This window comes from Gossypium arboreum, chromosome 1 (assembly GCF_025698485.1).
Source record: "Gossypium arboreum isolate Shixiya-1 chromosome 1, ASM2569848v2, whole genome shotgun sequence".
Taxonomy (NCBI): domain Eukaryota; kingdom Viridiplantae; phylum Streptophyta; class Magnoliopsida; order Malvales; family Malvaceae; genus Gossypium; species Gossypium arboreum.
In genome coordinates this window covers 2,521,872-2,546,869 of record NC_069070.1, presented here as the reverse complement: position 1 = coordinate 2,546,869, position 24,998 = coordinate 2,521,872, and the positions used below count along the sequence as shown (strand labels likewise).

At 32.8% G+C, this 24,998-nt stretch overlaps 4 protein-coding genes and 1 pseudogene across 4 annotated transcripts; 2 read left to right on the top strand and 3 right to left on the bottom strand.

The window, feature by feature from the left end:
- The first annotated feature begins 5,983 nt into the window (after nucleotides 1-5,983).
- LOC108480330 (uncharacterized) lies at nucleotides 5,984-10,232 on the top strand. Its single transcript, XM_017783286.2, has 8 exons — nucleotides 5,984-6,218; nucleotides 6,987-7,112; nucleotides 7,563-7,661; nucleotides 7,951-8,093; nucleotides 8,566-8,674; nucleotides 9,113-9,220; nucleotides 9,457-9,597; nucleotides 9,702-10,232. The coding sequence occupies exons 1-8, from the start codon at nucleotides 6,147-6,149 to the stop codon at nucleotides 10,104-10,106; spliced, it is 1,203 nt and encodes a 400-aa protein (XP_017638775.1). The 5' UTR covers nucleotides 5,984-6,146; the 3' UTR covers nucleotides 10,107-10,232.
- Nucleotides 10,233-10,324: 92 nt separating this feature from the next.
- Nucleotides 10,325-12,510, bottom strand: LOC108480331 (putative transferase At4g12130, mitochondrial; annotated as a pseudogene).
- A 4,622-nt stretch (nucleotides 12,511-17,132) lies between these two features.
- On the top strand, nucleotides 17,133-18,332 carry LOC108480688 (uncharacterized). The gene is made up of 2 exons (XM_017783761.2): nucleotides 17,133-17,244; nucleotides 17,322-18,332. The coding sequence occupies exons 1-2, from the start codon at nucleotides 17,185-17,187 to the stop codon at nucleotides 17,910-17,912; spliced, it is 651 nt and encodes a 216-aa protein (XP_017639250.1). The 5' UTR covers nucleotides 17,133-17,184; the 3' UTR covers nucleotides 17,913-18,332.
- LOC108480687 (uncharacterized) lies at nucleotides 18,003-20,714 on the bottom strand. The gene is made up of 7 exons (XM_017783760.2): nucleotides 20,253-20,714; nucleotides 19,862-19,921; nucleotides 19,685-19,767; nucleotides 18,842-18,906; nucleotides 18,723-18,756; nucleotides 18,479-18,549; nucleotides 18,003-18,373 (listed from the first exon to the last, which is right to left on the bottom strand). The coding sequence occupies exons 1-7, from the start codon at nucleotides 20,542-20,544 to the stop codon at nucleotides 18,283-18,285; spliced, it is 696 nt and encodes a 231-aa protein (XP_017639249.2). The 5' UTR covers nucleotides 20,545-20,714; the 3' UTR covers nucleotides 18,003-18,282.
- Nucleotides 20,715-21,561: 847 nt separating this feature from the next.
- On the bottom strand, nucleotides 21,562-23,694 carry LOC108480958 (uncharacterized). The gene is made up of 6 exons (XM_017784116.2): nucleotides 23,435-23,694; nucleotides 22,652-23,220; nucleotides 22,492-22,572; nucleotides 22,348-22,423; nucleotides 22,140-22,232; nucleotides 21,562-22,047 (listed from the first exon to the last, which is right to left on the bottom strand). Exons 2-6 carry the CDS (start codon nucleotides 23,198-23,200, stop codon nucleotides 21,839-21,841), a joined length of 1,008 nt encoding a protein of 335 aa, XP_017639605.1. The 5' UTR covers nucleotides 23,201-23,220; nucleotides 23,435-23,694; the 3' UTR covers nucleotides 21,562-21,838.
- Between the last annotated feature and the right edge of the window lie 1,304 nt (nucleotides 23,695-24,998).

Here is a 24,998-nt window from a genome sequence, read left to right as displayed (position 1 = left end):
TGATTTTATATGTTTATTATTAAGGTTAGTATAGTAATTCATTAATAAAGGTTAATATAATAAAAACAAATAGAATTTTGTCCACCTGTTCTTCTTATGACCGAATATTGAAGAATAAAAGAAGCCATTGATGAACACTTAGGGTTCGGCACACATTAGGCTTGATTAAGGTACGATTTGAGCTCGGTTTTTGATGATTTTTACGTTTTTGAGATCTTTGCTTTGTATTCTAGCTATCTCGTACCATAGATTTTGAACTTGTTAAGGGTTTAAAAATTTGAAATTGTTGAATGCTTGAGTAATTTGATGAATTATGATAGATTATGAAAGTTTGTTTATAGTTAAACTAGTTTTGTAAAATGATTTTTGACAAAAATGTCAAAAAGGGATTAAATTGTGAAAAGTGCAAATTGAGTGGTTAAAATGTGAAATAAATGAACTATGTGGGCTACTAGGGACACTAGTGACATTTGGCTATGATGAAATTGGATTAAATTGTTTGAATTTGTATGTTTGTGAAATAAGGACTAATTTGTAAAAGTTATGAAACATTAGGGGAAAATGTGTAAAAATGCTTAAATGTATATTTTTGGATTAAATTGAATGAGTATATTAATAAATAAGTTAATTTTGAATTTATAGATCAAGAAAGAAAGAATTCGAATTTAGATCAGGGGAAAAGCAAGGTTGTCGAATAGTCGATCCGATTCGTCAATTCCGAATAGGAGGTAAGTTCATATAATTGAACTTAAATGTGTACCTATCTATTTTGATGGATGAAATTGAAACATTAATTATTCTATTGAACAAATGTTGAGATATTAAATGAAAAGTACGAATTGAATAAGGCAAGTTGCTGAACCAGATCATGGCCTGGCTATGACAATCAAATAATAAGACCATAGCCGGGTTATGGCATACGAATGAAAGACCACGGCAAAGCCTTTACAAAGTATGTGTGTAAGACCATAGTTGGACTATGGCATTGGAAAATTGATGAAATTGTATTGTGAGCATTTGTAAACCGGAGTGGTTTGATAAGGGTATTGATAAGAAATAAAAATGTATCGGTACAGATATGTACGGAAAACTATTCAAGTATCGAGTTGTTAAAGTTGTGAACTTAAAAATTGAGATATGGATAAGTTTTATTTTAATTCATGAAATGAATCTTTAAATGTTAATGATATTTTCCAATTTGAGTTGTTAATGAGTGTTGTAATTATTTCATGTTCACATACGAACTTACTAAGCTTATAGCTTACTTTGTTTAATTGTTCCTATGTTTTATAGTTCTACGAAGCTAGCTCGGATTTGGGAATCGTCAGAGACTTCATCACACTATCGAACATCTATTTTGGTACTTTTGAATCTATGTATATATGGTATATGGCATGTATAGGCTTGAGTCATTTTGGTATGTTTGATGTATATGTATTTTGGCCATTTGTAATGGCATAAGATGATAAACTTAATGATGCTTTATGAAACTGCAAGGGTTTTACTTTTAATGTTTGGTAATAGACTTATAATGAATGAATGGAGCTGAAGTGATTATGTATATTTGAATTGGTTTAGTTAGATGAATTATATATGTGAATTATGCTTAGTATAGCAAGTTAAATTGTTTGGTATTTGATTGAGTAAATGGTATAGAATTGGGTATTGAATTTAGTTGAAATGGATAATGTATGATTATGTGTTGATTGATGAACTTTGGTTGCATATTTGTGACTTAAAACATTACCATATGAACTTGTGTAGGTATGTGTAAAAAGGGTGGCAAATTGGCTTTGCAAATGACCTATTTTTGTCCATACAGGTAGAGATACGGGCGTGTGTCTCAGCCGTGTGCAACACACAGTTAGGTTACACGGTCGTGTGTCCCTTGGTGTTAAAATTGAGTTGAAATTAGTGTGCTCCACACGGCCTCACACACGGCCATGTGACTGACCGTTTGGCACAAATTAGTATACCCCCCTAAATGGCACATGGCCTAGCACACGGGCGTGTGACTTGCCCTGTTACATAAGTCAGTATACCCTATAGGATTGGCATGACCTAGCACAAAACCTGGCACACGAGCATGTGTGGCCACTTCGAAGGGCACACGGGCATGTGGTCGGCCGTGTGACCCAAGTCAGTATGTATTCCCTATTTCCACATGGCTTGTGACACGGGCGTGTCTACTAGCCGTGTAAGGCAAACAGTCTGTTCACACGGGCATGTGACCCTTGTATAGATGAAAAATTTCTAAGTTTTTCATAAATTTTGTATGATATCGATTTAGTCTCGAACCACTTCTAAAGCATGTTTAAGGCCTTGTAGGCCCTTATAAGGGACAATGTGAATATGATTGAATGGCATTTGAGTAAGAATGCATAAATGTATGAATTATGTATGTTAAATGATGTGATTGATCGATAATACCTTGTAACCCTATTCTGATCATGAATACGGATGAGGAGTGTTACAAGATTTAAACTCAGATCATCAAGGACAGCTTTACCTCTACTTAATCATTATAATTGATATTTATTATCAAATGTGATAAGGTCATCTAAAAGAAATTCGGATGTGACCATTCTCATTTCATTAACCTAGTTTCTACTAACCCGATTTTTGGGATATGACACTAGATATAAGATAAAAACAAAATCAAAAGATGTAATCTTCTTATATGTTGCAGCTGCATCCCCGCAGATAGAATAATTAGAGCCACTTTCAATACTATTTTCTAGAACAAAACAAGTAGCATCAAACATGGTTATCAAGCTACAAACATAACTAAAATGAGAGCTCCAATGGGTTTCTCTAGCTCGTTTCATAGTGCCAATTTGGTTAAGTCATTTATCAATTTCAAGTTCATAAATTGCCAACATATTTGCCATTTCAATTGCTTGGGCAACTTGTAATTGATCATGGCATTTGCAAGATGCACTAATTATATTAATAATAAAGTTCAAATCAGAGAAAAAATTATGAATAGGAATTACCTCTCGAGAAGCAGCAACTAGTGCCAACTAGAGTCGATGAGCCAAACAATGAACATAATATGCATAGGGATAATCATTTAAAAACAATGCTTGCAAACTGTTCCATTCACCCCGTATGTTGCTAGCACCATCATATCCTTGACCTCAGATATCAGATATTTTGAACATCAAGACAATGCCAAGAAAAAATAACACATACTTCCTCTTTCAAAGTTATTGGTGCAGTATTTTAGACATGTACAAGATCAAAGAAACATTTTTTTATAAATCCTTTCTAATTAATATATCTCAAAATAGTATCCATTTGCTCCCTTTTAGATTCATCACATGCCTCATTAATAATGATAAAAAATTTAGAATCTCCAATGTTTTCACGAATTTTATGATGCACTTTATTTGCAATAATATGTAAAATCTCCTTTTGAATCATATGAGAAGTATATTTAGCATTTTTTAGAGCATTGTCCAAAACAACTTTGGAAACTTTATCAATATAGAAAGCTAACAGTGTAATTAATTCAAGAAAATTACCTCGATTTCTTGAATTAGAAGTTTCATCATGACCTCTAAAAGCACATCCTTGCAAAGTTAACCATTGAACAACATCAATTGAAGTCTTAACTTGTAAGCGGTTATATTTTTTTTTTATCTAAATTTTGTGCATCAATAACCTTATCAATGTGCCAAGATTGATTTAACAAATCTTGACAACTTTTCTCAGCATTATTATGTGAAGAGCATGGATCTTGGCCAATATGATTCAAGAAAGCAAACTTTTTTCCATAATTAAGTTTTTTCCAATTATTAAAACCTTTAACAGAATATGCATCCGTTCCATGATGAACAATTTGTTTTGAGAAAAGATAGCATGAGAAACACATTTTTAGTAGGAGAATACTCCAACCAAGTAAATTTACAAAACAAATTCGGACAAACTAGGAGATAAGATTAGGACAAGCTACGTGAAACCACTACCACAAACAAACTTAAGTGTAAAATTAGAGAGAAAACAAGCAGACCAAACAACAAACTCCCAACATTTGCAACCATACATAGCCAATAATGGCGAAACACAGCCCAAGAAGTAGAGGAACGAACAACCCGAGATCAGAGGAACATGGGATCCTCCTTTAGACTCCACAGCAAGTAAACCAACACTTACAAGCCAAGATCAGCCATCGTAGTCGATCAACTTTCAACTAAGTTAAGCTTATTTGTTTTTTGTATAAAATAGGGTAATCTACAAAAATAGTCACTTTTGTTTGCCTCAGGTTACATTTTAGTCACTAATATTTGAAATGTTACGTTTTAGTCACTTATGTTACTATTTTGTTATGAAGTGATCACTTTACCGTTAAGCTCCGTTATCTCTCAACGGTAATCCTACGTGGCAGTCCAACTAGATTTTAGATGCTAACTTGGATTTCTAAATAGGATGAAAATAGATTTCCAATTAAAAACTTTAATTAATTAAAATTTTTAAACCTAAACCTTAACTAAAAAAATGTTCATCTCCTCTTTTTAATTTTTCTTCAGTCTCTCCTTTTTTTCAATGGTTTTTTTTTTATTTGACTGGAAAAACTATTATTAAGATCAAAATAATTGAAATCAAATTGACTGCTTCATAAAGATGGATTCAATGGAGGGTTCAGGTATGTCATCTTTGCATTCTTCTATCTTTTTTATTCAATACTGAAAAACAAAAGATTAGATTTTTTATTGTTTAATGAAAACACTAAATTAAAATTCTTGATATGAATATTAACAACTAAAAGAATTTCAGATAAAAAAAGGGATACCTACAAAGGGATTGTGAACAAACAAGCCGATTCAGATTAGAAAAAATCGGATTGAGAAACTAATTATTCAATAACGTGAAGAATTGGAAAATACAATTATTAGGAACAAAAACAATTACCATCTTCTTATTTGTCGACAACCACTTCATTTTAAGTTTTAAAACATAAATTTGTCGGTGAAGAAGACATACATAGACCCTCCATTGAATCATCTTTTGTTTTTGTACGTGAATAAAAATTTTTGATGATAATAGCTTTTTTAGTCAATTGAAAAAGAAAATAAAAAAATGGGGAGATAAACGGTTTTTTAACTAAGATTTAAGGTTTAAAATTTTTAATTAATTAAATTTATTTAATAAAAAATCTATTCTCATCTTATTAGTAAATTCAAGTTAGCACTTAAAATTTAGTTGGACTGCCACGTAGGATTTCCGTTAGGGAGATAACGGAACTTAATAGAAAGAGTGACCCTTTCGTAACAAAATAATAACATAAGTGACTAAAACGTAACATTTTAAATATAAGTGACTAAAATATAATGTAAGACAAATAAAAGTGACTATTTTTATTGTTTATATTATAAAATGATGTAGATACCATTTTTAATGAGAAAGTCATTCAACCTATTTTGTCTCGCACGCTAAACGGAAATATTCATATTTTTGTCATGTTTGGGGTCTTTGATTGTTGTTTTTTATTTGGTTCTTCTTACTTTGCTACATTCTTTTAGCTTTCATGAAAGTACTACTCATTGTGTATCATTTATATGAATCACCTTCATAGATATATGAATCTTTTTTTCTCAAAATAAGAAAACAATTGTGCTCTGAATTCAAAAAATTCAAAATTAAATTATAATTTTTACGATAATAAAAATATACTTTCTTCATTTTAATAGTTTATATTTTTAAATTTTTAAAAGATTAAATCAAAATTTTATCATTTTTAAAGGGGTCAAAGTATAATTTTACTTTTATTAATTTAAATTTTTAAAATTTTAAAAACTTAAATAAAAATTTTTTATTTTAGGGACCCTGGCAGCCCATAGTTACGCCGGGACCAAAATATATAAATTTAATACAAGTAACAGATTAAACTAAAAATATAAGTACTAAATTAGAAAAAATGAGAAACTTAAGCATCAAATCATAGATTAAGCCAAGTGAAAAGAAAATTAAAGGAATAATAATTAGAAAGAACAGCTAATACTCATAGAAAGTTAGAAAACAATAATAAAAGGGACAAATAAATAAATAAAAACGGAGGGATCATCGATCGAATATCGATTTAATTGATTGATTCAAAACAACAGAATCGAATGGAATGAATGTAAGAGTCAGTGGATTCAACAATGAAAGGCGTCTACTCGGCGCCCGGAGATTATATCCACTTCAAGTCCCAAGTCCCTCTTCACAAGATCCCTGTAATTTATTTTTTTTATTTCGTTTTTTTAATTTTTATAAAATTTTGATCATAGGTTTAATGGCTTACGCTTACTGTGGTACTGGGTATGTTTTTGTTTTAGCAATGGTCTATTGTGTGGTTGTCATGTTGGTGATAATTTCGATTGCGGAATTGCCAAGTGTTGTTCGAGCTGGTCCTAGAATTTGTTTAATTCTATGTTTTACTTTTATACATTTATAATTCAAGCTGTTTTATTAATTTTGTTTCATCTGTGAATGTGTTTTTCTTTATTAAGCCACTGATCCATATGAACTTAGATTTCCCCATTGAGAAATTTTTTTTAAGGGATTTCAATTTGATATCTGAAGGGTTGGTTTTGGATTATGTAAATTTTTGAATTTTTATCTGCCCAGGTTTACCAGTTGACATTATTATTTCACTGGGGAAGAATGTATTTTGATTCTATGAGAAGTTATTAACCAGTTTGTAGTTGTCTGGTTTTCCTTAATGCTGCTGAAGTTTTGTTATTATTTTTAAACTTCTATGCTTATGATTTTGGGTTCCTTATCTTCTCTATGGTGTAACTTGGCAGCTGTTTTTAAGTATATGGTTGGTCATACAAGGTACATTTTGATTTCTGATAAGTTATGCTTTTTTTTCAAGTCTAGGATAGTTGACCAGTCCTTGGTTTTTATATTGCTTAGCATGTGTCTCGAAAGGAGACACACAGCACGTCTCTGCTATTACTTCTTATACTTATTTTTGAAGTTTCATATTGTTTTCACAGATTGGCACAAAGCAGTGGCGATATTATGATTTTGGTCCCAAAGTAGTTCCTCCACTTATATGTCTTCCTGGAACTGCTGGGACAGCAGATGTCTACTACAAACAGATCATGTCCTTGTCCATGAAGGTTGTAAGATATTTATTATAATCTCTTTGATAATATCTTGGTACTTTTTTCCCCCTTGTTTTAGTTCTTGGAAGAATTCCTTTGGGAGCTGAGATAGGCTGTTTTATCTCTCTAAACCCACAAGAACAATAAAAGGAAACCTTCATAGGCTATCAGTTCTTTTTTATGGCTGCTATATTTGTCTCCTTATTGCTTTTAGTATTAAGATATACTGGATGTTTTGTAGTTCTGTAACTTCTGTTTTGTGTTAGAGACTTGGGTCCTAATTCCTTATAACCACTGCTAGCCTGAAAGGCTCCCATTTCATTTGTTGGTTGGTGGAAACATTTTACTTGTTTCTTGTAGATGGTTTTTCAAATAACTATATGGTCTCTTACCAAACATTACGTTTATGACGGTGACGTATTTTTACTTGTTTCGTCTAATAGTTTAAATTTCACAAATGTTCAGGGTTATCGGGTAATTTCTGTTGATATTCCATGTGTTTGGAATCATCAAGAGTGGATTCAAAGTTTCGAAAAGTTCTTGGATGCCATTGATGTTCACCATGTGAGAAATTATTTAATTTTTTGGCATATCCTTCATTCCTTCCCTACCTACAGCATCTGTTTTTCCTTTTCTGCGGATATTTGATATTTATTATTCCTTTTATATCTTTCGGAATGAAGAAGAGGCTGCCTACATAAAGTGACACAATATTTTACTTAATTACTCTCATAGTAAGTTCGTTTCATGGTTCTAAAATGGCAATCGTATCCCAATTTGCTGGTTTATGGCAGCAGCTGTTAATTTGAATTCTAGCATTTGCGTAGTAAACTAAGTAACATATCTTTTACAGATACATTTATATGGCACATCTCTTGGAGGCTTCCTAGCTCAACTTTTTGCCCAACATCGTCCTAGACGGGTTAAATCCTTAATTCTATCAAATACATTTTTGGAGACAAGCAGCTTTTCAGCGGCAATGCGTTGGGCACCTATGTATGTCTCTATTTTCTTCTTATCAACTCTAGGCTGGATTATATTATAGTTGTTTTATTTGTTGGATTGTGCATGCAGTGATCATTTTCATAAGGTTTGCCTCATAGCGTGCTTTAAATTTATTGGCATTTTGAAAACAAATAGCCATTCATGTGCAGTTTAGTGTGGCATCGAGTAAAGGACAATTTTCCTTGCAATGAGTCAATTCCTGTAAATTGACCACCTGCTTGCACGCGTGCATTTATTGGGTGAATGAAAAACTGTATTCATTCTGCTTTCACATATTTTTTTTCTATATGAGCTAGTATTGCCTGTGATATAGGTTTACCTATTGCTATACATAGTTGTATATTAACTATTAAGTTTAATCAATACTTTTTAGTTTCTGTTCAGTTTTTTCTCCTTTCATGATCTTTATTACTTGTTTCTTGTAAAAATGAGTGTCCCTAAAATATTACCTTGTCACATGCAGTGTTGGTTGGGCCCCATCTTTTTTGTTGAAACGATACATCTTAACAGGAATACATGATGGACCTCAAGAACCTTTCATTGCTGATTCTGTAGATTTTGTTGTTTCACAGGTAAGTTTCTAGGAACACAGACCATTTTTCTTTTTTGGTTTATTGTGACCGTCATTTTGTGTGAGGCATGTGTTGCTTTCATATAGTTTTCACATGAGATCTTGAAGCAATCTTGCATCAAGTTTATAAATGTACAATGCATTTTTGGTCTTCCGCTTGATAGTTTATAAATGTACAACGCATTTCACATCCTCTTCTGCTGTTAAAATTGGTCATCCTGGCAAGAAAAAGTTCTTGTTTACGTAAGCTAGATGTAATACTAGTACAGTTTTGCTAGATTTTTAACTTTGTTCTATCAATCTCACTCCGTGTATCATCTTTATGTTCAGTGAAATTCTGAACGCTTTTACTTTTCTATAGGCTATTGCCTTTCTGTTAGAAGTCTGCATTATGTATCATGCTCTTGCCATCTGAGGCCATATATGACAATCATTTCAGGTCGAAACTCTCTCAAGAGATGACTTAGCATCCAGGTTGGCTTTCACAGTTGATAATGCTTCAGTTGGACCTCTTCTACTTTCAGATTCATTCATTACTATAATGGATGTAAGTTGTCTGAAACTCACTTTTCATGGGTTTGTACACAAACATATTTCAAGTATTCATGCTTTTATAGGAAACAAGGGTTATTTCCTACGTACATCATTAGCTTTTTTTCCTTTAAAAGTGAATGAAATATATATTGTAATTCCTTTTAAGTGTGATTTTATAATAATTTTTCGTTGAGTTCTTCATTTTTAGCTGATGGCTCTATTATTAACATTGACTATGTGGTCTTGTAGACAAATGACTACTCTTCAATTCCTCAAGAACTCAGAGATCAGCTTGGTGAGAGGTATCCCGCTGCTAGGCGAGCTTATCTGAAAACAGGCGGGGATTTCCCATTTCTTTCCCGCCCAGATGAAGTTAACCTACATCTTCAGGTACATAACGTGTAATGCTTAAATACATGACTTGTCTCATAATGTTTAGTACTGTCAGTATATTTAGAAGCCTGTTATTTCTACTGGTGTGTTAAACATGGCAGCTGCATCTTAGACGAGTTGGAGTAGAAGCTAAGGCAGATTTGGTTCGAACCATCCCAAAAGATGGCTCTGGTGGGAGCCCCGGCAAAGAGAATGATGAAAAGAAGGATCATGATGACCAACCAAACGGCAATGGGGGCAATCCCGAAAGTACTTCCAAAGAAAGCCAGTCACCTCCGGCTCCTGAAAGTTCAGAATATCACGGCCTATATGATCAGCTACTCAGCAGTGCAAAAGTCATTTCCATAGGTCGCCAAGATTCAACATTGATGAAGAATCAACACATTTTAGCCACCGGAGTCCTTCAGGTGACTTGGGAGTTCTTTATCTTCTCATTGCTTCCCATTTATATTTGCTCGTTGTACATTACTCAAAATAATGTTTGGAAATTCAGAGAACTGGTGTAAAATAGAACATAACTTAGCAGTTTCTTTCTCATTGTTGTTGTTCACTGATTTTTCTCATGTTTTTTGTTAGCTATTTTAGTATTGTTAACTGAGTTGATAATTTTTAAGAGTTTATTGATCATGAAATCACGTGTAATATAATTACTTAATCCCAGGTTATGGTTGTTGGATTTTTTATATTTAAACATTATTTTAATTCAATGAAAAATAGATTTGCATTTGCAAATGTTCTACTTTCTTCTTGCCTTTATTTCTATTTCTTGAAGTTACAGGTAAACTGAAATTCAAACAAAATGGCATCAAAGCTCTCTTCTAGAAGAATTTAAAATCTATGAAACACGGACACGTGGAGGAGCCCTTTGTTCCGGTGTCTTGTGCCATGTGAACAGCCAAGCCAGGCCGAAAACCTGGTGAACTTATCAATGCATGTAAGGCAGTCTATGCGACTGCTGTCTGTTGCTGATCTCGAAACCATTCTGAGGGCCACCATGCTGCTCTAATTGCTTCAACCTTTATATCTTCCTGTCCCAGTATTGTCAATGAATCAGACCCTTTGAAGGCTTCTTCTAGCCGCAAGACACCCATTCCACAAAAACCAAATGCAGTTGTCACACTCCCTGTTTTCTTACCGGAGGCAGTGTTAATCACCTCCGAACCAGCAGTAACTTTCCTTTCTACCTCTGAAATAACAGAAAGGTGTTAGTCGTGTCGTTGCAAAGATAATTAACTTTGTCAAATCCTACCCGAGGGAGATTACCTTTTCCGTTATTATCAAGAAACTTTAAAGGAAGCAAACGTTTGCGAATAACCCCCCTGTGGTGTGTACGAGCTATAAGCTCTTGCCCGACATAGCACCCTTTATCGAAGCTGATTGCATTTAGGCCTGCAAAATTGTATTCAAGTGGATTTGCCTTCCCTAAACAACATAATAACAATGTCACAAGCAGATGCAAACTATAAAATCGAAGTTGAAACATGCAAGAAATATTCGAGAAACTTAAGTATACCATTAGCAGCAAATCAAACAAGCACCTTTTGGAATTTCAGTTGAGCCTTCTGCAACTCCCTTTTCTAATCTCCACAAAAGGTATTTCTCTTCATCCGTTTCTTTATCGGACTCAACTAAAGGTGCTGCAACAGAGAAAATAACACATATAAGTGACAAATAGGTAGCATGCATGAGCGGTGCGACTCTTACGAAACAATACATCTTAAAACTGATTGTTATCTCAAAGCCAATGACGAAAGTTCGGTGAACTCACGCGTGGAACCAGATGGGAAAATTCCCCTAAAACGGAGACAATCCAATCTAGGATCCTTAAACCATTGCCATCCAACACCATTTCCATGTGAAGCTGAATTGCCAGAACGATCATCGCCACCCGTCCAACCAACTGAAGGTGCCACTGGTTCTTCAACGGATGGGGTCTTTTTCAGACAGACCCCGACCATACCTCTGCCAGCAATAGAAGTCTTCTGCCACATTCTCAATATCAACTTTAGACCACAACCGGTATCTGCAACATTAAGTAAATGCAACAAGCAATAACAGCAATTTTAGAGTTCCTATTACTATAAAAGACGAGCACACATCACACTAGTTGGTATAATGATCAATGCGTTAAAAGATACAAGAACAGTTTAGATTTAATTCAACAAACAATATAGAATTCATGCTGATTGTGAGTTATAAAAACAAGAGCATACTAATTACTTATCTTCTTTAAACAACAAAAAAAAAAAAAACTGTTCTTTGAAAATCTAAATTCAATCAAAATTATAAATAAATAAAAAAACAATCTTTAAGAAAAACTAAAAATACCCACATCTTAAGAATAGCCAACAACTCATCCAAGACCGACCCATCAACATCGGCCAAAATCTCCACCGACCCATTCCTGTCCAGCTTCTCCTCCGGCCGGGATTGTCTATACAAGAAGAAGTCATACGAAAACCTTCCTTGAGGAGTCAAAAGAGCTGCATACATAGGCGGCACGAAGGGCGAGTTATCTTCATGTGGGGATTCACCGAACCTCCGTACATCGTTGGATAAAAGACCCTGAAGGAATTTGATGGTGTCGGGCCCTGAGAATCGTATTACGGACCGGGACTTTAAGTGAGAGCAAAGAGGAGCGGCATTTTGAAGTTGGTGAAGGTGACGATGATGGATGAGAAGACAAGGCCTGAAACGATTCATTTTGGAGTCCTTTTGGGATGAAGGTTTGGTTTGTAATATTCGTTATAAGTTAGTATGCAGGTTCACACGTAGCCTTCGTTCAAGTTTTAGGATCGTGACATAAACACGTTTGGAGCAAGATTACTACGAAGTACACACACAACAGATGTTCGACGAATTTCCTTAATGAGATTTGGAAATGTTTGGATTTGAGGCATATATTAGGGTAAAGTACATAGTTGATAAGTTCCTGGAACCAAAAATAAAAAAAAAATTACAATTTAGACACTGTTATTATATATTTTTTATCATTTTATTCCTTGGTCGTTAATTTGTTATTAAATACATTAATTTTAGTTCGTCACTAATTTTTTTTTGTAGATTTTAGTTTATTTTTAATCAAATGAAGACTTGGGCTTTTAAAGAATTGATTTATTCCTTATAAAACTTCAGGTTTTCTTTTTCTAAAACTAAAATTAATTCTAAAAAATTAATCAAATGAGTGTATTTAATGGCAAATTAATAATGGATTGATTAAAATGAAAAATTTATATAATAACATTGACTAAAATGATAAAAATTTGTAACGACAATGCTTAAATTGCAAACATTTTAGGCCCTCCCAAAAATTTTAGAAAATTGTAATCTTATTTCCTTATAAAATATCAAATTATAAATTAATGTAAGAGAAAATTATGTTTTAGCCCCAAAATTGAAAAATATTTTATTTAATCCTATCAAAAATGATAAAATCTATATTTGACATCTCAAAAATTTGTAATTCAATTTTAACCCTTCAAAAAAAAATAGATTCGTCCTTGCCAACTGTGTAGTTTACCCATATATTATATTGTCACGTCAACTAAGTTTATTTATTCAAACGGACATTGTATTTTATTTCAATATCGTAAAAAAATATTTTTTTCAAAATAGGTTTTTTAATTTACTTTTAAAAATATGTTTAAAATGGAAGAGGAGTTTTTTTTTTTTTTTTTAACTCATAGCCAAATTTGTATTTGAATAATTTGTTGTTAATGAGATGATCTTATTTGATTATCGAGGTCAGTTTTTAGGATTCTTTTTTGAATTCTTATACTTAGTTGATCTAGATTGTAAACAGATATAGCATGACCTTTACATGTACAGGTGTTTGAACTACACAAATTCAAGGTCGATGCTTGACAAATCAAGCATAGGCATCCTTGTTATATTAGGAGTTGCACAAGTTGTGTAGCTTGGGTAAGTTCACCAAGTACGAGAGCTTGGGTGGATTCAAAATATATGAGAGCTTAAGCAATTTAAGCAGCATGGCCTCTGCCTTAATCACAACGTCACAGATTTCTTCGTTCATCAAGTTGGCCAACTTTGGCAGCTTCACCACACACTGTCATCTTCTTCTTTCGATGACATGAGATTGCATGAATTCTTGGAAAGTGAGGAAGATCTTTCAGTTGATATAGATATGGATTACTGTAAGCCTTCAATTATTTGTTGTAAACTGAGTATGGTGCAAAAGTATCTTCTTCTACAACCTCTGAGTTATGCCCAAGACAATTGGCCCGAAACATACAACAAATTGCGCTCCTCTTTTCTCTGTATCCATAGCAAATCCTTACCATGATACTGATAAAAGGCATGTCATAATCGTAGACTTCCTTCCAATTGTATGTTTCAACTGTTAGGAAATTAGCTAAAGATGGGAGATATGTTGAATGAACTTTGTTAAACTTTTATGGCAGCATCACACCTCCAATCAATGGGAGGATGTAAGCTCTAGCAAGACGCTCAATATTAAAAGGAGTTGGATGTTGTAGGAGCTGGCTGAAGTACCTCCTTAACCATGTAAAATTAATTTAAAAACCATTGGAGTTGGAACCTATAGTCAGTACCCTTCTGAGCACTTCAACTAGTATAGTTGCCAATTTATTATCAAACTTTTCTGTTATTAGTAGCTCGTGGACTAAAAGATTCATTAATAACGCTACATCTTCTAGTATTATTGTAGAGAAGAAATATATAGATACCAGATCTCTATCATTCAATCAAAATAAAAATAAATATTACAACGGAAATAAAATCTCCCAACTTGACAAACATGATAGAAATTACCATCTCTTAAATGCTAGTTTTCTAAGTTACTACGACATCAAGACACTAAAGAACTTTCCATTATTGTTACATGGTAAGCAACATTTTCTTCCAATTTTAATAAGGGAGCAACCATTATACAATTTTAAAAATAAATTTAGAAAATTTAAGGTATACAAGATAGTATAGAAGATGTATAAAGGATTTTAAGATTTTGTATAGAAAAGAAACAATTGGGATAAGATTTTGACACTCACAAGTAGTGAGGTTAATTTAAATTTATGAAATTTTCTCTTATTTAGAAGTTTTTTGAATTTTTAAAGAAATCTAGACATTTATGAGTGTCAAGTAACCTTAAATATTTTAAAATTTTCTTCAATTTAAACTAAATTAAATCTTAATAATTCAAGTTAAATTTTTAAAAATATATATAAAATTCTCAATTCTTTCAAGTTTTATTCATAATTTATAAATCATGAATTAGGCAAAGAATTGTACCATATTTAAATAAGAAATTCTGTTGGTGATAAACATCAAATTTAGAAATATTATCCAAAGAAACACAAATCCAATAATTAAGAACATCTGACTTGGCAAAGCTTATTCAATGCAAGGTATTCAAAGCAAAATCGTTTAGTTTTTGGAGCCTAGTGAAATTCAAGCTTAATCCAATTCATCATCATTAAAATTCTTTTATATATATATATATATATATATACTTAATATCAACATTGAAAACGACATCATATTATATACTCAAATTCAACTGCTAATTTTTAATCTTTTTCTATAGTTTAGTGGTAAATAACAAAGACTTAATATTTGTCAAAAACTTAATCATTAATTTCATCATTTTGCCTCCACTTGGGACTAATTAAATTACATTAAATCATTGTAACAAATAAATTTAATATAAAAATAAATAAGGGATAAATATTAATTTTTTTATTTTTTATAAATTATATAAAAATAAAAATAATATTCTCAAAATGATATAATTTAAGTGATAAATCTAACATTAATTTAATTAAAACATACAATAATACATTGTTGATTTGGTAGTATTAAATTAATTTTATATATAATTATTATTAATTTATGGAATTTTTATTACTTTGGGATGACGAAGACTATGATTAAATTAAGTGAAGATGATTGAATAGATATTTTCTTTCTATTTATTTTGCGTGCCAAAATAAAATCCAACATTCACACTACCAATAAATGGGCTGCCATCGTCTTCACACTCACATTCACATGGAAGCAAAATCACATCCTACATATGCCTTATTGCTGTCGACCTCAATCCAAACTTGTAAAAACTTTGAATCTCCAAAGTGATTAAAATTAGAAATGAGTTAGAGCTGGAAATTGACTTAAATTATTCGAATTAACTATATATAAATTAATATGAAAATATAATTAGGAGCTGTCGAAGGGTGATAAAGACTTTGACCTCTTAAAATAAAAATTTTCACTTTCAATCTTTTAAAATATATAAATTTTTAGGTTAGTACATGATTAAATTATATTTTAGCTCTTAAACGATGATTTTTAGAGATATAAACTATTAAAATGGTGTAATTGTATTGTAGTTCTTATACAAATATACAACTTAATCTACCCTCAAAAGAATTTTACCTTCACCCTTAAATATGATGATCCGGATCTAAATGATTTTAACAAGTAAATCGAAATGATTTGTGCCTAAAATAGTTAAAACTCGAAATTGACCCAAACTCAAAATTAGCTTAAACTAAAATTATCTAAAAATTTTAAAATATGAATTAACTCATCTAAGTAAAATATCTTTGTATATTTAAGTAGTAAATTTTGATTTGGTTTAGACAATTACTTTTACACGATAACATTCAATATTCTTTTATATATCCACTTATACGGTATAAAATTATTCTAGTTTTATGCACTTTAAAATTTTTGTATTAGTAATATTTTAATAATTCAACCGTCATATTTCATATTTCATTCATATAAATTATGCATGTCACGTTTGGAGTAAATTAAAATTTTCTAACTATTTGTTTTATATAAAAAAACTTTCAACCGTTAAATATATATTAATATAGACATATTTTAAATTAATATGATAGAGATCTAAGATAAATTCAAAAATTTTCATGCATAATAAATACAAATATTATAAAAATTTAACAGTTGAATTATTAAAATATTAATCGTAAAATAAAATTAAATAACACGTGTGAGAGAGTGAAAGTTAGACAACTTATTATATATACGGAATTAGGTTATGAAATGAGGATATACAGAAAAGGACATCAATATAATGAAAATTATGCATGTAAAAGTATCTAAACAACGGCTAATAAACATGAAAACAAGCAGCAAGCAAGGTTGTACGTATAAAACACTGATTAATCCATTGATAAACAGGCTAGCATTAACTTCAACTTTAAATATTTTTCTCAAAGTAGGCTAAGCCGCGTAAATACTTCCCTTTCATCTCTTTTGAATAATCAATTTTAATTAACCCAAGTTGCCAAAAATCAAGGCCAAGCACCGAGAAATGTTGCTTTGAAATATCCGTTGATCATTTGGGTTATCTGCAATGAATGTACTATTGAAACAGACAATTTCAAAGGTCATGAAATAACCAGGTTGTTTCACATCAGTTATGGTTGAAACAATCTACACGTTGGATTTGTCTTTGTCCTGTTTTGTTTTAAACGGCCCAACACGTATCAGTTTTTATAAAATTTTGTTTTGTCTCCAATATAAAACCTGACACCTTACGTTCTTTTCATTTTCGGATTTATCTTGAAAAACGTTTAAGAAATGAAGCTGGTTTGGTGTCCCGAGACAGCAGCCAAGGCTTATATTGATACTGTTGAACTTGTAAGCATTTAATTTAAGCAATTTTCTGAAAAATTTTTTATTTCATTGATTCCTGGTTAATTGTTTTTGTTTTGCAGTGTGGTGTTTGTAATGATTCTGGTATAGCGGAGCTTGTTTCGTCAATGGCTGCAGGGTGGAATGTGAGCTTCATTGTGGAGGCGCGGTCGCACGGTGGAGGTACCGCGACAAGCATCGGTTTAGCTGTTGCTTGTAGACATACAAATGGAAGACATGTATGTATAGTTCCGGATGAAAGATCGAGACTAGAATACGTTAAAGTCCTGGAAGTGGCCGGCATGTCACCGGAAGTGATTGTTGGCGAGCCTGAGGAGCTAATGAGTGAATTAAACGGCATAGATTTCCTGGTGGTGGATAGTCAGCAAAATCGCTTTTCCAGGGTATTGAAGCTAGCAAAGCTTAATAACAAGGGGGCAGTTATGGTATGCAAGAACACTAATCCCAGAAGTACCTCAAGTTTCAGTTGGAGAAATGTTGTCGATGATGGATCATATCGGCTCATACGTTCCATCTTTCTTCCGGTAGGGGAAGGATTGGATATAGCACATATAGGGACCTGTGGTGGAAATTCGAGTTCAAGTGAAGGTAAAAGGCGGTGGATCAAGCATGTCAATCGACAAACGGGGGAAGAATTTGCCATACGAAAGTAAAATAATGTCCAATTACTCCTCTTGAAAAAGAGACCATTCATTCATTTGTTGAATTGTATTTAGATTCTTGATTCTTAACATGATGAGAGATTTTAGACCTTAGAACATTCATATTTACTTCATTGAATAAATCACTAATGGTTTCCATGCAAAAATTTTGGTGTGTAATGTCTATAACAATGATGTGTCTCGGTAGCCTATGTTGGATATATGGTTATATTAAATCAAGAGATGGTAGGTCTTTTGCCTAACCATGAATAACTTTTAAGGACGAAATACTCCTTCAAGCTCCGTTCCAGCCACCTACTTCTGGACTAAGATTCAATGATCTTCAGACACTATGAACTTTGATGAGTTGTGACACCACATTTTAGTCCCAACTGTCCCGGCTTCTTCGAAATGCTTTCTTGTCTGAAAGGACCTTCTTGCTTTTAAGGCGTTTTTGCTCCCCAATTGCAGCCCTGCAGGAAGCATGGAAACACAAAATAAATTCGCAATCAGCACAGGTATTGCCAAACAGGTAAAACAGCTGCGCATGTGCACTTGTAAATGCAATGAAATCATACATCTTTGCGATTTTCTTCTTTTGTTCTTCCGATGGAGGTGGTGGCACATAAGCAGCAGCATCAATGATTGCCTGTTTGGTTCAAGCAAAATGGACAAAAATATGATCAAGTCATCACCATGTTCAGAAACCAAAAGATCAACAGCAAATCATACAACTCTGAAAATCTCACAGTACGTTCAATTCAATTGCATCTTTGATGGATAACAACCAAATGCTAGGCATTAGAAAGACTGTTAACGAACCTGTAGTTTTGCCAAAGCATCATCGATGTTTCCCCTGATCAAAATACAATTCAAATGAATACATACATAACGCACTAAAAGGAAACAGAACAACAAAAATAAACAGGAGAGCGACAAACTTTTGCGTCCTAGTCTTGGTTGATGATATCACGATTTCTCCATCCTTGTTTATACGGTTCTTTTCCTGTTCATAGTGAGTTTAGGTTATTGAAAGATGAGAATTCCTGGACATAACCAGATGAAAGGAAATCTAAACTGCAAGCAAATGTGAAATAGTACGATCGAGGTCATATCTCTGAAACCAACAAAGCATTGTTAGCACTCCAAATTCAAGCACTTTCATCCATGTTGATGCTGTTTACAATTCATTTGCGCTAAAGTCAGAATAATTCTTCAAGAATCACGTTTCCCTAGCTCTCATTTCTGTCCATATAGCGTGATTTTCTTCTTGCCACTTTTATGACCTCTGATCATATTGTCACACTTTATCTTCTACCTTATGCAAATTCCCAGGAGACTTAACCAAAAGTACCATTTAAGTTCCCTTGAACAATCCTGAACTAGCCACGGACTTCACATAGCTACTATTATGCTGGTTTAGCTATGATCTCATCAAACAGTTCTAAATTACTACCGTATAAAAGCTACATTGCTCGATGATAATACCATAACTCCACGAACAAGACAAGCTATAAATAAAAGGGAAAAAAAAAACGAGAAGTAAAAGTTGCTTGCTTCTGCTAGTCTTTGCAAAACATTGCTTAAAGCCTTCTCATTTTCAGCCATGGCACGATACTTTGGAGCTTTTCTCGATTTTGTGAGAATCAAGTATAAAATCACAGAGTTGTAAAAGTAAATTCAATGCACAAGTACCAATCAGCTTCATTTCAGTTCTTATCTCGGTAGTAAACGATTAGCAATATCATAAATTCTTTAAAAGATAATAGATGGCAGTGACAAACCATTTGCATAATCCTCTCTCTAATCCTGTCACTAAGCCAATAAGCCTGTTTTACATTGAACCGCATGTCCACCTTGGTGTTAACTGCACATGTAGCAACAAAAGTAAAACCACTATAAATCTTAGCAACAAGAGATGACATAGCTTCTCAAACATGAAGAAGAGATATACAATATACCCTTGTTTACATTTTGACCACCAGGGCCACCACTCCTTGCAAAACTCACCGTAACATGATCTGTAAACAAGAATTCAGCACCATAAATGTTTATTGGCTCTTTGTAACTGCCCTAAAATGAAAATTTTAAGTTTTAGCCCCTCTAAAATCTAAAAAGTTATGAATTCATACATGATAAAATTGCAGTTCAACCTCGAGCTCCTAAAATGATAACATTGTGATTTTAGTCTATCTAAAGATCATAAAGTTTAAAGCTTACAATAAAAATAAATAAATTTTGGGTCCATACAAAATTTTCATTTAATTTCGGCCATCCAAAAATAAATCCCGACTTTTCCTCTGACAAAAATAAACCCTATAACAGTAAAGCATATCGAATATCATTAGTTACCCAAAGTGATTTGAGGAGTGGGCTCATTCCCGGCGGAGCTGGCTCGCTCTTCCGCTTCCTGAAGGAGCTGCTGCATTTGCGAGAGACGAGCGGAGACTTTTCTATCGGCATCGGCTTCGGGTGCGGCGCAACGAATGGGACTAAAACTGATTCTACGATTGGGCGTCAGTCGGATGATGGGGTTACGGGAACAGGGAAGAAGCGGCCAACCGGAGAATGAGATGGGAGATAACGGCGGGTGATGGAGGAGTTGTTTCATAATCATGTTAGCACTTGTCCTAATAACTGACATTTGGAACTCTAGAAATGGCACTTTTGTCTTCAAAAACTTTGAGAGTTTGTGGTTCAAAATGTTTGTGCACAGCAGTTGTTTCTGGTTTGGGTTTTGTGGAATTTTGGGGTTCGGGTTTATTTTTAGGGAGTATTTGAGTGAACTCAGTGGCTTGGGTTGTTGCTTCTTTTTATGTGTGTTTTTCGTTTGACAAGGCACGTGGCACGTTGTCTTTTATGGATTATGAAAGGATTTATGTAAAATTATAAGTTCAAAAAATAGGAATTAAAAAAATGAAATTTGTTATCTAAATGGGTCGGATTTCCCAACTTAGCTCGGCTTAAATTTGTTTTGTTGCTGTGTTTTGTTATTATTTTAAATATTTTATTATTATATTATTACTATTTTGATATAATTATTAATTTTATATTATGTTTATAGTTATAAATTTAGTTTATTTTCTCCTATTTAATTTAATTATCTAAATAATATAAATTAATATAACAGTACACATATAATAAAATATTTGACGATAAAATTTTAAAAATAATACAATTTTATTTAATAAATTTAATAATTATTACTTGATGAGAAATTTAAAAACAAATAAAAATACAAGAATTAAATTACTTTTTGAGTAATGAGAGAATTTAACCAAATCAAAGGGCTAATTGCAATACCTTGTCTAAACACTGATACAAATACCAAAATTCAAACATTTAATCGCACGGGTACATGTTCCAATACGTGAGCTAATGTACCGATACCTGATATAGTTTCATGAACCAATTTCAAATATTCATATAATTCATCCTAGATTCAATTTGTTTTGATATTAGTGTAATATTTAAAATTTATGCACAGGTTAAAACTGCCCTACACTAGAAGACATAAAAACTTAATTTACAAATGTAACTGAAGTTTCCAATTCAATTCAATTAACCATTTAAAGCTTTCAACAACAGGAACATATTAATATCCAACACAAATACACAAGGAAGAAACCATGAAAAGGGTAATCATCTCAACGTGCAAAGATTTATGCATTAAAAAATCCATATTATAATGTTGTAATATCCATACACAACCTAAAAGGGTGTCCATTTGCAGAAATTGTCTATACCTCTCTGCATTAACCACCACAACACCAAAAGGTCTTGTACTACAGAAACAGACACATGACAAAGATATGCTATCAATGGTCTGGAAACTGAAGAACTAGATAGGTAGTTATGTCCAAAAAAGGGCATGTTGATATGTTATATGAGAGAACACAATATAAACTCTATAGATGCTCAACTCAGTGCTTCAAAGTTCAAACTTGATTCTTTTTCTTCACTAGTGTCTGAGAAATCTTATCTTTAAGGGCTCCCAAACCTTTCGCCTTTGTAGAATTCTGGCCGCTTGATGGCCCTGCACTGTCTTTGGTATCCATCATCGCTTTTCCCGACTGCTGAGAACGCTCGGTAGAAGGAAGTGCCCGTCCTCCATGACTCGCTTGCCCATTCTGACCCCAACATGTCCCTGAGACAATATTTCATGATGGTTAAATCAAATCGCAAAGTCTAGGTAACACAAAAACGAGCATGTTTAATGCATTCGAAGACGAATCTTACCTGTTGTATCATGGACATTAGAACTTCCAGACCAACCAGGCAAATGCTTTCTAGCATTTCCATTCCAAGCTTCTTCAAACCCAGTAAGCTCATCTGTGTAACATTCACAGATTCGGATCATATACATTAACTGCCCTGGACAAGTATATATACCTCTACAAACAAGTATAACATACCCGACTGTCACATATAACTGTTCTTATCTTACCTTCATTCAAATTGTGCAAGGTCTGCATTGTTTCCACCCTACCATCCGAATTCAGCTTTCTCGTAAACGAATGACCCTACATCGAAAATTCTCATAAATTAACCCTACCATCACACTAATAGCAAATAACATCTTGAGAGGTACCTTGTCAAGAAGTCCCCTTGAAACCCGGTGGCTTGCTTGACCTGTAGCTGTGTTAGCTTCTTTGCTTTCTTCAAAGGTAATCTACACCACAACAATGGAATGTGAAACACATAAAAACAAATACAAGGGCCTATAAATGAACATTTCATTAAATACTTACCCCATCACTTCCACTCCTCCTTGTTTTGGATGAAGTATAGTAAGCCCCATTAGCACCACCATACGTAACGGTGGAGCTTTGAAACGTAAAGCTACGAGTTTGAGGTGGTTGCTGTTGTCGTTGATATGAACCATTATAGCCATTCATATACTGCAAATGCCCATTCCTTCTCTCAGATTGTTCAGTTTCATCATCTGGTACCTCGACATGAGGTTCATCCTTAGACCTACCTTGTTTTCTGGGATTTTCTTTCATCTCTTTTTCATCATCAGAATCTAATTCTTGGATAATAGGACCCCTTGGTCGTCTTGTCTCTGGGGCTTGTTGTTCAATGAACCCAGATGGGTGCATATCAGGGAAAGGATTATGACCAGGGCCAAAGAAGCTTGATTCAAACATGCTATCAAAAGGACGTGTGAAGAAAGGACCATCAAAAGGGTCCCTTCCATTAAAGAAATTGGATAGTAAACTTTTATGACCCCCAAAACCACCAAAGGGATCACCACCAAATTCAAAGAATGGATCCCTTCCGCCTCTGCCGCCCTGCATTTTCTTTTATCTTCTAAACTCTGCAACGAAATTTTTAAAAAAATTTACATACAAAAAGATGAAGCGATCGTATTACATTTCAGAAGCGATAATGTCGATCAAAAACCAACCATTTCAAGGAACATTTTCACGTAAAAAATCACTGAAAGATAATACATAATTAGCAAGAAACAACGTGATCATCGAAACATATACGAAAATTAAACCCCAAAAAGAAATAGAGAAAGATTGTACCTTTGAAATGAAAAAGAGGGGAAATTCAGGCAAATTTGGGGAGATGATCGAAAACCCAAATTGCTAGGATGAATGATCGAAATGTTGTTTTAAGTGTATTTATTTGTATGGCTTATTTTGAGGATTTTTGTAGAAATATATGTTTATGGTTTCTCTGATTTTGTACGAAAGAGATGGAAAGAAACTTCTAGTAGATGGCCGAGTTCTCCCGAATAATTAACAACTCGATGCCCACGTGTGAAGCCATATATATGTTAATAGTAAATATATTTTATTTGGTTCTATTAATCCCGCAAGCTCCGAAAGAAATAAATAGTTAATAATTAAATATGCTTTATTTAAGAATGAAGTCAAGGGTTGGCAACGTTCCGTCTCTCCAACAAATTTTTTAAATTTTTTATAATTTATAAAATTTTAAATTAGTAACATTAAATTTATAATTTTAAATTTTAAAAATAATAATAATATAGACTATTAAAATGTAAAATTATATTTTTATTATGGTAAAAATATATAACTTAATTTTGATCTACAATTTTTTCTAGTTTTACCTTTAGGGATGTCAATTAGGCAAGGTGAGTGTGGGGGTGCTCCCTCCGCAACCATTCCCGCTAAGAATTTTCACCCCCATTCCCTCCCCATGATCCACAAGACTAAAATCATCCTCGCCCCACCACCCACGTGGGTCCCCAGACTAACCTAATCCCAATTATACCCATCCTGTGACTCACTTCATATAATATATTTATAAATATCAATTAAATAAATATAAGCTAATATTTTTGTGAAAAAGTATGAAATATTTATCCTCCAGACTCCTATCACATATTTGACATTATTCCAACTGTCACCATTTAAAAATAATAATAAGTCAACGCGATCTTTTAATTGGTAAATAAAATATAACTTCAACACAAGTTTAAATTTCAGAAAATAAAGTCCTTACATAATATTCAAATGCAGACAATGTCTCAAATACATTATAAATGTCTTCAAATGCAACACAAGTGCAAAAATTAAATACTATTAAATTAATAAAATATTATTAAGATAATTATTAAATTAAATTTTTATAAATATTTTTTATAACGACTCGATAGTTAGGAGTGTCAAAAAATGTATTTTTGGAATTCCGTTTTGTAAACCAGACCCGTAAATATATATTTACGAGGCTAGCTTAGTAGCTAATTAATTTTTGGAATAATAAATTTTGTGAAATTAGGAGTTATTAAGGTATAGGGACTAAATCACGTAAAATTTAAAAGTTAAATTATAAATTAAAATAAACTAAAGGAGATAAAGTAGCAATTGTATCACTTAATTATTGTTTGTGTGTAGGTGGCCGGCCATGAGCTATGTAACGTGCATGAATTATATTATATGTTATAATAATAATAATAATAGTTATAATAAAAGAAAAAAAAAGAATGATAGTGGATGCATGCAAATTTTAAACAAAGAAAAAAAAAAAGAAAAAGAAGGGAACGCACCGCACTTGGGGCTTGGCGTTCAAATCTAAATTGGTTAGTACAATTTGGTTTCTATATTTGTAATTTTTATGTTT